Source organism: Chrysemys picta, chromosome 3 (assembly GCF_011386835.1).
Source record: "Chrysemys picta bellii isolate R12L10 chromosome 3, ASM1138683v2, whole genome shotgun sequence".
NCBI lineage: Eukaryota > Metazoa > Chordata > Testudines > Emydidae > Chrysemys > Chrysemys picta.
Window position 1 is genome coordinate 9,786,696 of NC_088793.1, and position 15,059 is coordinate 9,801,754.

A 15,059-nucleotide genomic window follows, 5' to 3' on the forward strand; every position below is an offset into this window, starting at 1 on the left:
TCTCAATGATTTTGTGGTCTGAACAGGTAGCAGCTGCTAGAATCAGACTCAGTGACTCTACAAGTGAGAAATTAGGAGTGGGTAGCTGCTAGCGTCAAAGTCACCCCAAAGCACAGAAGGAAGTTGTATGTGTGTCACTGGCTCCAATCAGCTTGTATTTAGTCAGTCATTAATGATATCTGAGGTTTTCTTTGGTGGGGTGTGTGGGTTTGAGCAAGGTGGACAGCAGAACCCAATGCATGTAGTAGGAGCGGAAGTTTAGAGAACAAAAAGATGAATAAGGAAAAAACAGAATGGAGCAAGACACTTGTTGTTTGTAATCACAGCTGATCAAGCCGTTTGAATCCTATAGTGTGAATCACCTACACATTTACTTTAAACTATCATTTTAAATTACTGAAAAGCTACACACAAATGCTTCAGGCTAGTATAAAACTAGTCCCCTCCATTGGATTGGGTAAAGTCTGACGCAAAGATAAGGCACTGTTTAAATATATATTTTGTGCAAAGAACTAACAGTACCAGTGTAATGGCAACACAAGATCCCATGGAAGCTTTTCCCAGCCCCCAATGAACCCATCACACAGAAAGTTTTAATTTCATATAAATTTGCCTGTCTGATATGTAATAACCCAAGCTGGATTCTTGATTCATACAGAACACAAAAGAAAAAGATGATGAACATTTTAAAGTCAGCGACTGAGTGCATTTGTTTCCTGATGAGCAGCAGGTAAAGAATGGGATTCAACCCAGTTCTGAGTCACTGACAAATTCTACCTGCTCTTAAGGACTCTGTGGCTACACTACTGAACACAAACTTATCTTCATTCACTTTCCCACTAACAGAACATGTATTACAATTAGTGTGAATCAAGGCGCTCAAGAAGCCGAAGGTGATATTTCAACAAGGAAAAGGTCAAGACACCATGGGACAGCTGAGCTCTGATATCTTCTAAATAACACAGTAGAAAGTCTTGGCTTTGTTTTAAAAAACACAAGGATTCTTATGGCTGAATTGGGACAAAAACAACACATTTCAACCGCATAAAACATTGTACCATGTGCAAATAAAAGGATTTATCTAGTGGTTACCACACATTTAGACCATTACATTTTCTATTCTCTCTGAAATCTTAAATATGCTTTACGATTTCTAGAAACCCAGAATCATTCAAAACAGACCTATTGAACTTAAAAAGAAAACTTAAAAATGTAGCAGAGACATTACAGCAAATATTTGCTACAGATGTTTAATGCAGGAGCCATACCTTTTTTCCTGTGTAAAGTGCATGAAAGTCTTGCGAAAAATGTGCATAAAGTTATTTAATGCAACCAGCCTCAACTACGAATTGTTCCAGCACAATTTAATAAGGTTTTTGTATTGCTTTCATGATTTTTTTAGGGTATGCTTGGCCAACGTGAGGGTGGACAGAGCACTGACCTCAAACTCCTTTGAGTAAAAAACTATAATGAGATTTAGGAACTAACATTAGGACAAAGTCTGCTTGAGGAATGTCAACAGGAGGAGGATAATGGAGTTTGAGAGCTTCTGGTAAGATCCTCTCCTTGATTTTTTTTTTTTTTTTTTTAAAAGAGCTTATAACCAGCAGTTGTAAGATGAAAATGATCTGGGTAGGAAAAAGTTCATCTGGATTAAATTTTTGGGGGGTAGGGACTGGAGTGGAATTGAACAATTCAAACATCAGTGTGGTGAAGATAGATCTATATCTATCTATCTATATACAAAAAAAATCAATGGGTGAAATCCTGGGTCCACTGAAGTCAATGGATGTTAGACTATTGACTTCAATGGAGCCAGAATTTCATCCTAACCATCTACTGAAGTGTGAGAGTTCTGTCACTAAAACACAGCTTCCTTATTCAAGATGAACTGCTGAGGAGAGCTCTCTGGGCATTCCTAAAACTGGTGTAAGGCCTTCTCCAAAGTAGGCTGAATATATGCTAGCAACAGCTATGTTTAAAGCACACTGTACTAGCACAATTTCTGCTATTGTATAACCCTACTGATATTTTGTAGCATAGTTTTGTAACACGATTAGGAAAAATATCCTGTTCATACAGGTTAGGGTTACCAGGCCAAAGCTCTAGTGGGTGGCAGAGTTTCTACCCTAGATCTTGATCCTTCAAACACTTCAGTAATGTCACTCACAAGCTAAAGTGTTTACACAATCAGAATCACAATGTGAACGTGGCCAAAAAGGAATGCATACTAGGTAAAATAAATAATGAAATATTCACCCAGCTTCCCTTTGCTTGGTCCCCAAATACTAGTGAAAGCACTGGATCAAATCTATGAAGATCAATCATTTAACATATAAAATCTTCACAGAGACAGACCGTGTCGGTAATATATGATGGGGCAAGAGAAAAGGGAATTAATAGAGGGTTAATAGAAAACATGGCTCTACCATTCACAACACTGTATGCTCCAAATAAGGGACCAATAAAAAGGACAAGTTAGGATTTTCCCAAATTCAATAAATGAAATGATGAGATTAATAAAAGCTAAATCAAGAAGATGCTTCACGGTAGCCAGCCATCTGTACCCATATTGGAAGAATAAAAGTGAAGCTCATTTGGAAAAAATGATTTTAGAGAGTTTTATAATGCCAGGCAGTATTATGAGAAGTTACATTGGTTAGAGTGTACTATCTCATTGCAGAGTATTATAAAACTGATTCATAAAATAAATTATGTTATTGTTGCAGGTCACGTGTTTATGAAAAACAGTTATTCCTAAAATTAAATACAGGATTTAGCTTCTCCAGTCTTTGTTGCTAATTTCCCCATGTTTTCAGGCTTGAAAGGAGAGAAATAGAAAAAGCTTTCCAACACTAGTCTAGTGGGTGGCAAACCCCTCTCTGACAACCCGTGTTGCAGCTTTGTGCAGGGGAAGAAAAAAGTTGTACATTTATGAAAATCTTAAAAATCTGCCTGTACATTTAAATTCCTTTACAAAAACTTAGAAAAGAGCAGAACTATACAATGCTGATAGGAATGTACTAATGCCTGGCAACATTTAGAATGCTGTATTCTGACCCATTCCAAATTTTATTCCAACTACTGATTAGTTTCTATTTTAATTTTTATTCCTTCTGCATAAATTGATATTAATTACAGTCAATCAGCATAATTATCTCCTGCACTAAGCGTCCCTACCTCCTTTAAAGTTTACTTTGATGACAATGTATGTTTCCCTTGGATACCTGAACCAGATGGCTAAGGCACTTAGACACATCTGTGCAGCATGAGAGAGGCTGGATACATATTAAGTTTTAACCATTAATTTAGCATCCTGAATGTTCCTCACATAGATTATAAACATCTATTGCTCAAAATTTCTAGTCCCTCACTATTTACTAAACAAAGTATAAGAAGCTCTGTATATACTGTACAATTAAGTCTTACTTTTTTCTTTACGTAATTTGTTAGAAAATATCTATATATGCCACAGGAAATTAAAAACGAGTGAAGGTCACCAAAGATAAAATCAAGTTTAAAAACAACAAAAGCCAGCCCAGTTCTCCCACCCTCCAGAAAAATGTTAGTTTTGAGGAAGAATGTGCAACCGTTCCAATAAAGTGATTTTAGGAGCAATCTCAAGAGGGTTTTGCTGGGTAGGCAGGAGCCTTTCCAAAAGGGAGGCTATTCAGTATGACGCTAAATAGAGCGCCTCTGTGCAATGACAGGCAGTGGGCGATTGTGAAGCGCAAGTATTTCATATTTTTTAAAACAATAAATAAAAATAAATACAACTGGATCATTCAGTAGGGGAACAACAAGCCTTCACTTTACGAAATCTGGTAAAATGCAAATGCCAGTGAAGGTTGTGCATGGTGCCCACATCTTTCTTTGTGAGTACGTCACCAACAGGCAGTACAGACGGAACTGGAAAAAGCTGTTATAAATACTGTAGCACTTTAGAGAACGCTGATATCTTTGCAAAAATCCTGAAGACAAACTAAAGAAACAATGAGAGCAATATTCCACTGTGTCCAGGGAGGAAAGGAAGGTGAACAGATTCTATGTCCTGTTAAAATAACTACAATCTATTTAGTGGGTTAACTAAATTTGAATATGCCTTTAAAAAACAGGGATCAAAAGCCACTGATAGGGTAGAATCCCATTGATTTCAATAAGAGTAGAAAGACACGAACATTATTCAAGATAGGCACTGGTTCCAGGTCATGTAACCAAGTTAATTATTTTTGTTCTGTTTCCTTCGCAATATAACTTCTTTCTTCTTTACAACTGTATCCGTTTCTCATTATTGCCTGATACAGACACAGCTTTTCCAAAAGGATGGAGCCTTGCATGCTGTATTTTGATGTTTACAGAACTGCCAACCATGTTTAAGGAAGTATAGATGTTGTGGGTTGGGAAATCGCTCCAGTTAATTTTTCGCAGCTGCTGGAAACTCATACAATACTTTGAATCACTGATCTGGCAGTTCATTCTGTGAATGACTTAAAAGCAGCACCATTAAACCCCCTCCCACAACCTTCACTATTTGAAATAAGCCACACAATGAAGTGTCCCAATTTGTGTCAGGAGCCTAAACACACAGATCCATCACCATGACAAGGCAAAGATATAACATATCAGCAACAAAAGTAGAGAAAAACTCCTTCTTTAGTGTTTGCCAGAGCTAAGTTTACCAGGTTGGTTTAATGTTGCAAGCACATCCACTTCGGTGACAGCTTCACAAGCTATTTTCGAACCAGCTTGTGGGGCCTGTAAGCCTCGTTCAGTTAGCCCAAGATTTCCTGTTCTCTGCATTCTTCTGGATCTTCTCGGGTTGGAGAGCAGATCCTTCCATTTTGGCTAGGGCTGTCAGTGATGTCAGGCTGGAGGCTGACCCTGAGAAATTGTTGCTCTTCCGGTTCTCGGGCGTAGCTCCCCCTTGCAACCTAAGCCCAGCACTCCGCCGTCTTGCTGCTCCGGTGGCTTTTCCCACTCTGTTTGGTTTCACAAGGAGCCCATAGCCTGGGTTGCATTTGAAGTACTGCCTTCCTCCAATGGAGCCATCATTCTTACCTTTAACAAGAAAAAGAAAGATGCTACAAAAGGAATTTCGCCCTCGTGCGCATATTTACTTATGACTACCCCTCATTTTAGACAATCACTGGAGTCATCTGTAAGTCATTATAGCAGTGATCAGAAAGGATTCCATAAATTGACCTTCAGTCCATGGCACACCCAATAAAACTGAGTTATGAGCCAACACACTAAACTCCTGAAATCAGGTAGAAATGAATGCCGGGTGGCAATTTTCTGGAGATCATCAGTATGGAACTGAATGGGCCCATTAGCCTTTTTCTACCCTCCACCATCTAACGTATCTATTGTGGCCTGATTTTCAGACTCCGTGATAGACGGAAGTCAAAGGAAGCTGTAGGTACCATACCGTAGCACCTCTAAACATCAGGCTATTTGATTTTATTATTGCCAGTGCCATATCCACCCTCTCCATTGCAATCTGTCCACTACACAGGGCATTGCAATGCAGCTCCAAAATGCTCTGTTCCAGAAACCTGGACAATTACTATTATCTTTGTAAACCAAGAGGTTCCATTTGCCAAGAACTATCATGGATCATCAGAAGCATCCTTACATAGCAGATGCTTCACCCTTTTGTCTTGACAGTTTCCCCTCATCCTAAGCACTCTAGTGCCAGATAGCTTGGCCACTGGTGGGTACGTACGGTGGGTGCTGAAATCCCATGAGGTGGAGGATACAGCATTCTGCTCAATCCACAGTTTACTGTGACAAGATACGAACCTCTGTTCCTATTTCTTAAATTAAATTTTATAACAGAGAGGTGAATTTACTTTAGAAATAAACTATACTCCAACAGATGGGAGACATGAGATGAAATTTCCCCCACATATAGGGGATAGGGCAATCAAAACAATCTTTTCCCTTGACAGTCTGGCAGACAGTCATCAGCCATGTGTGAAGTAATGTACAAGAGCTTCAAGAAGATGAGAGACTGATTGGGAGCAGGGGAAACAAGTTAACTCCCTAGCATGTGGTATTGAAGCTGGAAAAAGGAGGCTTATAAACGGGGGCACATGGACTCTTATAACTGACAGTTGGGGCTGGAACTTTGACAGAAGTCAGAACCACAGATTGCTCTTTGGGACATGTAAGCCGAGAACACTGTATCTGTTTAGTTTTTACCAAGCATAAATCCAGGTATGTTGAAACAAATACTTTATTTGGAATCCTCTTCTTTTTAATAAGCATTGTTTTATTGAAAGACCTGCTGTGTGTTGTGAGATGAGAGAGGGCAGCGACACCCAGTCTAGTCTCATAGGAGAAAGGCACCAAGGCAACCACATGGAGGGTAAAGTTCTGGAACCTAGATACTCCACTCTTCGTGGACAAAGGCATGGTGAGGGGTCCACTATTCCCATGACTGGCAAAAGATGAAAGTGTGAAATTTGCAAGGAGAAATCAAATAGGACAGAGGTGGAGGTGGCCTACTGGTAACACCAATTCTACACATTCATTTGTATGTTTACAATCTATAAAAAGAGCACCCATGCGGTACCCTTAGTAAATGTTAAAAAATTAGACTAAACAAACATGGTTGTCAATTCTCCCAGATCAAGTTAACCCAATGACAATAAATATTGACCCCTTTTAATACCTAGATAGACTAGATCAGCATCACTCATCCTAGTCAACATCCATCTCCTCTTGGGCAAAGGAAAAAAGGTGCACCTTGAAGGCTAATAAACTTGGGCTGTTATGGAGCTGAGGAGGAAGCAAATTCTAAAGGTTTGGGGCCTTAGCATAGAATGTTCTGCCCGCCAATCCCCTATCTTGTACCTTTATCTCATTTTTTCTGACCACTCATGCTGGGGCCACCATTTCTCTGTTCCACATCCTCAACACACTGAGAACTGCTTGAGACCTACACATATTAACAGGCCTCCAGCAGGAGCAGCATCTTTTCCTCTTCACAGAGAAGCTTGCATCACCAGCAGCATCTTTGGAGGACTGACATTGCTACTCCTGACTGATCAGCACTTTTCAGATTGGAAATTGAACACCCCTTCTCTTCCCCCATTAAATGACCACTATTCCCTGGTGCTCGGTGCATGATTACTCCATGTTTTTATATATTTTTTTATATATATATATATATATATATATATATATATATACACACACACACATACACACACACATCTTGTGTGCTTTTGCAGTCCAGTTTTAAACAGCTTGGGAGAGATTATCCAACAGTTTAATGTACATCTCAACTTCTATTTAGTCCAAATTTTCCTTTCCTCATTTGCATTCCATGACTCCTGTTGCACTCACTCTGGTCCTCCCTAGAAAATTCCTCTTTCCTTGAGGTTTATACATTTATATACTTGTAGATTGTTAGTATTGGGCTTTGCAGGGGAAGGTGAGGATTAGCAGTTTGAATGATTCATCAGGACACAAGAAACCAATAAATTATTGAGGAGAGGGGGCTAGAGGGGGCTATGCGGTGAGATCAGAAACAGTCTACATTGGCAGGGGCACTCTGGGCAGACACATGTTAGTGAGAGACAGACTGAGGGAGATTCCAGTAATCAAGGTGAGATTTTTTTTTCTTGAATATCTAATCTACATAGCCTAAAACATTTCCCCTGATCATGAGTCCTCCCAGGTGTCATATGTAATCTGCCTGTTATGAATAGATATCCAAAGCTGTTTAGTATTTATCACATTGCAACCTGCCACAGAGCATATCTTACCTGAAGGCAAATCGAGTTCCACACCAACCCATGTTCCCTCTTGAAAGTCAGTTGGGCCAACATATCTAATTGTGCCTGTCTTATTTGTGCCAACAGTGACATATTCTCCCTCTTTTAGCCATTCTGGGATTTCATTGGCATCTTCAGAATCAGAAGCCGCTTCCAGTTTTTCATCAGCTGTCTCCGCACCATTATGGCTCAACCCTTGTGCAGTCACCCGGTTCTTTTCTCTCTCCTCTTCCTCTGGGCTTGAAGAGCACCCAGAATCTCCCCCCAGCATGCATGTAAAAGATTTGAGCTCAGATGTCCTGACTTTTTGGATTTTGAATGGAGAGGCTGTAGCGCTGGGCTGGGACAAGAGGTCAGGCTGAAGCTGTGGTTTGGAAGCTCTCGATTCTGAAGTAGAGGCGGGCTTTGTGTGGTCCTTTTTCCTGGCAGCTTGTCCCACTGACTCTCCAGTTGTTGAAGCCATTAGCTGTTTGGTCAGCAGCTCCTTCTTTGGGATGGAGGTAGAAATGTAGCTTTTCGCATCAATGGCTACAGAGGCAACATCTAGTTCTTCACTCTGAGTCACAGGGGAGACAAAGGACTTGGACTTTAGGTGCTCATTACCATTCACGTTGCTGCTGTCCTTAGGTCTCACATGGGCAGTGCTGAGGTCAGAAGCAGCTTGATTATCTCTTTTAACAGCAGGGTAGCCCTCTGAAGTGCACTCTGTCTGCATTGAAATGTCAGTAGCAGACGTTACCTGAACAGCTGGGGTGGGTGGGGAGATGTTGCTCACTGCAGACGTTTGGCCACCTGTCTGAACAATTGCTTCATTCCATGCAGTGAGCGCTTCAGACAGAGTTGCTGTTGAAACACTGTGAGAAAAGTAACCACTTGAGGCTTCACTCAGGGGACTTGGAGGGCCCTCTTGGGAGTCCTGTGCCTGAATGTCTGCGGTGTGCTGCTGTGAAGGCACTTTGGGCATCCTTTCTTGGTTCTTTTCTGCCTCTGTAGCTTGCCTGGCCATTTCAAATGGTTCTTTCCCCCCTTCTTGTGCCTCTGTAGCTTGCCTGGCCATTTCAAATGGTTCTTTCCCCCCTTCTTGGTTAATCTGAAAAGATGACAAGCATGGGTTATGGTATTCAAAACATCTGGGCTGATAATGCTGACATATGGCCTTCTGAAACTATCTAAACCTCCGGTTTATCCAAATCCCTGCACATTTGCAGAGCTGGACTGGTGCTTGTTGATTTATAGCCATCTTTACAAACCTGGTGGGATTATCAGTGCATTTCTTCCATTAATAAAAAAATAGTGTCCAGCAAAAGAAATACGTTCCCCAATATTTACTGAAAAATTATTTATATCACAGGAATGGTCATTTGCCTTTTGAACGTCAGGATTTATTTGAAATGTGAAACAGCCATGATCTATAAGTCTCTTACAGTTATTTGGCTTAACTCAGGATTGATAAATCATGCATTTCTAAGTAAACTGTCATTTATATCCCCGTTTCCAAATGCCATTCCCCTCTCAATACTGCCACCACCACATACTTTCAGAGTATGAAATTAACTGCACCACCGAGATTAACAGCCCATTTTAGTGATGTATTTCTTGGCTGTACAGTTTACTATATAGGATGGATCAATATCTTTTGCCAGCAAATGTACTCTAAAAGATTAGGATGTCTTTAAATCTTTTTCGGGGGGGGGGGGGGGGGAAGCATGAGGAAGGCAAACTTGTACATATTCTGTTTACTAACTCACCAGTGTTTATTTTTGTTTTCTGTTCTAAATTAGTATCCATTGGAGTGGAAAGTTACCTTGAATTTTCAGATTTAGAGAGACAAAGTGGGTGATGTAATATCTTTTATTAGACCAACTTCAGTTGGTGAGAGACAAGCTCTGGAGCCAACAAAGCTCTTCTTCAGGTCTGGGACAGGTACTCCCAGCATCACAGCAAAATACAAAGTGAAACACATTGTTTAGCATAAGTAGTTAGCACATGTTGTAAGGGACTATTCAAGGTACAGTGGCCCGTTAATACCTCTGCAGTCACAGGACAAAAAGAGAGGGTTACTGGATCACAGATTTTTCCAATAAGCCCTAAATACAGTGTCTCTGTTCAGTCCATGATTTGTACTATCTAGCAGAGTAATGAATTTAAGCTCCTCTTTTGAAAGTGTTGTGCAGGTTTCCTTTCAGGATGAGGGCTGATAGGTCAGATATAGAGTGATCTAAGCGTTCACCACAGGTGATGTGTTGTTTTTGCCTTTTATCATTTTCCTGTGTGAGTTCATTCAAGAGCATAGCGATTGTCTGGTTTCACCCACATAGTTGCTATTGGGGCATTTAGCGCACTGGATAAGGTGTACCACATGTTGTGATAGACATGATCCATCAATCATCCATCAAGGTGTGCCATGGGGAAGGGGGAGTTCCAACGAAAGATTTCATAAGCCATATGCTGACTGAGCGTAGCAAGTAGCTTTCTGTGAACAAATTAATTTCTTTTTCAATCTGAAAGCCAAGATTTTTTAAAATTCCTTTCATAATCTAGAGACCCATGACATTGTCTCACCCACCTTTTTGTTTCTTTTCAAGATATTTTCTAGTGCTTTGCCCAATCTAGTTTTAAGTGTCCCAAGTGATGGGACTTTCACTCTCCCTTGAGGAGACTGTTCTAAAGGAAACATAAGTGGCATTTAGAGAAAGCAGAATTTGATTGAATTACTGGCGCGTCAGAATCAAAGGCTAGCCTTCTACTGCTGGGTGAAATGTACTACAGAAAAGTTTCTGAAAACGTTATGGTCAATTAAAATATATTTTTAGCTCTTTTATGGGGACGGGTGCTGTACTGTAGATTTAGACGCTCTATCCTTTCCTTGGGTTTTCCTTTTTACATAAGCTTTAACACACATTTTGTTAAGACAATATAAGCACAAGAGGAGAAAACTGATCTGCTACTCATAAGATTGAAATTCTGCTGAACTGTGGGAGATCATAAGAGTGTTTTCTCTGCAGGTTAGTGCTAGTCTTTTTCATGTTGATATCATGAATTAGAATGAAATGTAAAACTGAGAATCAAATTAAACGTTCAGAATAAGGGATACATTCTGTTTATAGAAAGCACCCCAGCCCAGCAATTTGCCTTTTAAAGCAGTAGGCAGCTAAACTTACCTGCTAGTGCAATCATATGATTAGCAAGGTTTTCAAATATAAAAGTGTAACAAGCAATATAAGAGGAGAATTTAGCGGGACATAAAAAACCCATTCCAACCTACATTACAGTTAATTGTCTAAGCGAAGCAACAATAAAAATGGAAGAGGTTTGACGTAAGGATGCCAGCAGTAGCCTTTGCATACAACACTGCTGCTGTTTCCATTGGTTTCCAGCTACAAGATATTGTGGACAATGTAGTGTGCCTACCTGTTTTAACTTTGTAGCACTGGCATCAATGCTGGCAGACTGAACCATAATTCGTGGGACAGGCTGCAGGAGAGGGGGGAAAAAACAGCATTATTCACTTATAGGATTAAATATTGCTGAACTGGTTTAACTGAAGAGGGAAACCTTTAAAATATGTATTGAAAATTCTGGGATAACAAATGGTCTTTAGGGACAGACAAACGGAGCTTTGCTTTTTTTTTAAAATGGGCTCTGCTGACCCCCACTATACCACGAGGGGACAAATGAATGTTGTCTTAACCCAGGTAAGGAGAACGTCCCTGCATTTCCACACACACGCAACAGCGTGAACTACATAGGGTAAGGTTTTAAAGTGTAAATAAAAAAGATTGTTGTGGTGTGGCCACAGAACAGCTGTTTCTCTGCCAGACTGACCATTGAACAGATCAAGGTTGGAAGTAAAAGGAAGAGGAGTTGCCTATGCTACTTCAGCTGACATCACTGAACAAGCAGGCAGATTCGCTATTAGAAGTGGCCAAAATTCAACAGAGATTTCAACCTACCTATGTCCCCTGCCAAAATGTTCTCCCCGTCTACCACGTGAGTCTTACAAGATTTTCAACACTGCGCGCTCTATCTCAGTCTGTAAGAAACATCTACAGAAGTTCCTTTTGAAAAGAGGCACCATAACTTACAACATGCAAAATGCTAAACTGAAAAATATGTGCAAAGTGGGTGAGGTTCTCTCTTTTATTGGACCAACTTCTGTTGGGGAGAGAGAGAGAGAGAGAGAGAGAGAGAGAGAGAGGCTTTCGAGCTTACACAGAGCTCTCCTTCAGGTCTGGGAAACTAACAATGTCACTGCTAAATACAAGATTTGAACGGATTGTTTAACATAAGTAGTTAACACATATTTCAAGGGTCCATTCAAGGTGATGTTAACATCCCTCCAGTCATAGGGAGGAAAGTAGGGTGGGGGGGATCAAGTTTGGCAGGGGGAGGGAGGGCGGGGGATTGTTAATGGGTTACAGATTATTGTAATAAGCCATAAATCCAGTGTCTGTTTAGTCCATGATTTGTACTGTCCAGCAGAGTAATAAATTTAAGCTCCCAGGTTCATCTTCTGAAAGTTTTGCACAGGTTTCCTTTGAGGATGAGGACTCATAAGGTCAGATACAGAGTAATCACTTTGTGAAAAGTGTTCATCTACAGGAGATGAGGTGTTTGTCTCTTATTTTCCTGTGAGTTCATTCGAGAGCATAGTAATTGTTTGGTTTCCCCCACATAGTTGCTATTGGGGGCATTTAGTGCACTGGATGAGGTACACCACGTGTGGTGATAGGCATGTGCAGGACCCATGGATCTTGAACAGGGCCAGCTCCAGGCACCAGCTCAGCAAGCAGGTGCTTGGGGCGGCCAACGGAGAGGGGCGGCATGTCGGGCTCTTCGGCGGCAAGTCCCTCGGAAGGACCTGCCACCAAATTGCCGCCAAAGAAGAAAGCGGCGAGGTGGAGGTGCCGCCGATCGCGACCTTTTTTCTTTTTTCCCCACTGCTTGGGGCGGCAAAAACCCTGGAGCCGGCCCTGATCTTGAAACATGTATTGTGGGGGGTGTTGATCATTGTAGCAGTGGAGATATGGTCTGCAAGGTTTTGCATCTGTTGTTCTGGCAGGGTCTGGTGCTGCTTTGACTTGGTGTGTCCTGGTCTGTGGGGAGCTTGCTTCTGATGATGAGCTTGGAGAGGTTGGGAGGTTGTTTGAAGGTCAGAAGAAGGGTTCAGGAAAACTTTATTTCAGGATGGGGTCCCCACTGAGTGTGGGTTGTACTTGTTTGATGATACCCTATATGGGTTCCAGAGTGGGGTGGTAGGTGACAACTAGAGGTTCGTGGTCAGAGGGGATTTTATTTCTGTATTGAAGTAGGTTCTCTTGGGGTATTGGGTGGCCTGTACCTCATCCAGTGCTCTAAATGCTCCAAGAGCATTGTCCCACATAAGAACATAATGAGAACAGATGGAAGGGAGAAATGCTTGGAACGCCTTCCTTACAGCTGGGAGCTCCAGAAGGTTGATGTGCATCCTGGATTCCCGCGGGGTCCATGTTCAAATGTGTCATGTGCTTTCCCATGTGCGCTCCTCCACCGTTCCAGGGACGAGTCAATGATGATCATTCTGTCCGGGGAGGATGGGAGAAAAGGGATCCCCACACAGACTTGTGGGTCCCTCCATCACTGGAGGGATGAGAGTACCTTGGGGGGAAACTGTCAGCAGAAGGTTCATGGCATGTTGCATGGGTGAGTAAACTCTCTCAAGCCACATCTGGAGGCGGCGAAGGTGAAGGTGGTGATGTATGTGCCTGAGGCCATGTGGCCCAGGAGGGATAGGCAAATCCTGGCTGGGACAGGAGGACTGTTGGCTCTGCGGGTGACGAGTTCTTGCAGAGACAAGAATCTGTCCCTTGGTAGGTACGTTTGTGCTGTAACTGAGTTGATGGAGGCCCAGGGACTGTGTGGGGTCCAAATTTGATTGTTCAACATTTATGCTGACTCCGAGGGAGGAACAGAGTCTGCGCAACATGGAGGTCGAGATCTGGGTTTTGTCTCTGGATCACACTGCTAGCAGCCAGCGTGAATACAAGGATCCCATAATGCCTGAGGTGGGTCACCATAACAGTGAAAACTTTGGTGAAGACCTTGGGAGCAGTGGTGAGTCCAAATGGCAGGACCCTGTATTGAAAATGCTATGGGCCTACTGTGAACCTCAGGAACGATGTGTGGGTCAGATCAACTCTATGTGAAAATAGGTGTTCTGCATATCGAGAGCCGTAAACCACATGCCTTCTTCCAACGACAGAATGATGGCTGCTAAGGTGACCATACGAAACTTGGATTTGCGGATGAAGTGATTGAGACAACAGAGATCCAGAATTGTTTTCCATGCACCCTTTTTTTGGTATTAGGAAGTAAGTTGAATAGAACCCTGTTATTTGATAATCCGGAGGAACCCACTCTCTCTCACCTCCTTGTAGGAAGAAGTCTACCTTTAGGGTGAGGATGCTGTCGTGAGAGTGGTCCTTGAGGAGGGATAGGGGAGGGGGTTGTGGATGAGGTAGTGTGATGAACTTGATCGTATAGCCATAATGGATGACATTTAGCACCCACTTGTCCATTATTATTGCACTCCAAGCTGGTAAGAAGACCCCCGAAGAGGGTGGGATGGTTGTACAGCAGCAGGCAAGGTAGTTGACAGCTCTCATGAGTTTCTCAGAAATCTCTTTTCTGAGGGGGTTGCATGTGTGATGAGGAAAGCTGTGAAGGCAGACCTGGAGGACGAGATCATTTGGTCTTCTGGCTCTTGTGTGGTGGTTCATGAGGCCTTTGGTGGAAAAACTGGGAAGTCCTGTACTGCTGTGTGGATGGTGGGTGATAGAATTTACGCTTGGATGCGGGTGTGTAGATACCCAGCGAAGAAACTGTGGCTCTTGAATTCTTGAGGGTGTGGAGGGAATCATCCGTTTTCTGATTAAAAAGATGGGATTCATCAAAAGGGAGGTCCTCAATGGTATTTTGTACCTCCTGGGCAAACCAGAGGAATTAAGCCACGATTCCCTCCGCATGACAATGCTCGTAGCCATCGAGCACGAGGAAGTGTCTGCCTTGTCTACAGCTGATTGACGCACTGTCCTTGCCACCAGTATGCCTTCCCCCAAGATTGACTGAAACTGGACTCCATCTTGTTGAGGTAGTTTTTCAGCAAAGTCCTCCAGTTTGCTGTAGTTCAGGAAGTTGTATATGGCAAGCAATGCTTGATCATTCGAAATCCTGAACTGGAGGCTAGCTGAGGAGAAGATTTGTATCCCAGAAGGTCCAATCCGCTGGAGTGGAATG

At 42.1% G+C, this 15,059-nt stretch overlaps 1 protein-coding gene across 7 annotated transcripts in view; it reads right to left on the minus strand.

Annotated features, from left to right (window-relative positions):
- Positions 1-1,658: 1,658 nt before the first annotated feature.
- The window catches only part of KIF13B (kinesin family member 13B), a 191,821-nt gene continuing 178,420 nt past the window's right edge, over positions 1,659-15,059 (minus strand). For 3 of the 7 annotated variants that reach the window (XM_042848909.2, XM_005290653.4, XM_005290651.4), the window contains 3 exons: positions 11,196-11,258; positions 7,776-8,874; positions 1,659-5,058 (listed from right to left, as the gene is read on the minus strand). In XM_042848909.2, the coding sequence (XP_042704843.2) occupies positions 4,769-5,058; positions 7,776-8,874; positions 11,196-11,258 (1,452 nt within the window). In that variant the 3' untranslated portion in view covers positions 1,659-4,768. Of the gene's footprint in view, positions 5,059-7,775; positions 8,875-10,091; positions 10,258-11,195; positions 11,259-15,059 lie in introns of those variants that run through there. The other 4 variants (XM_065590119.1, XM_065590118.1, XM_065590117.1 and 1 more) reach the window with 3 other exon arrangements.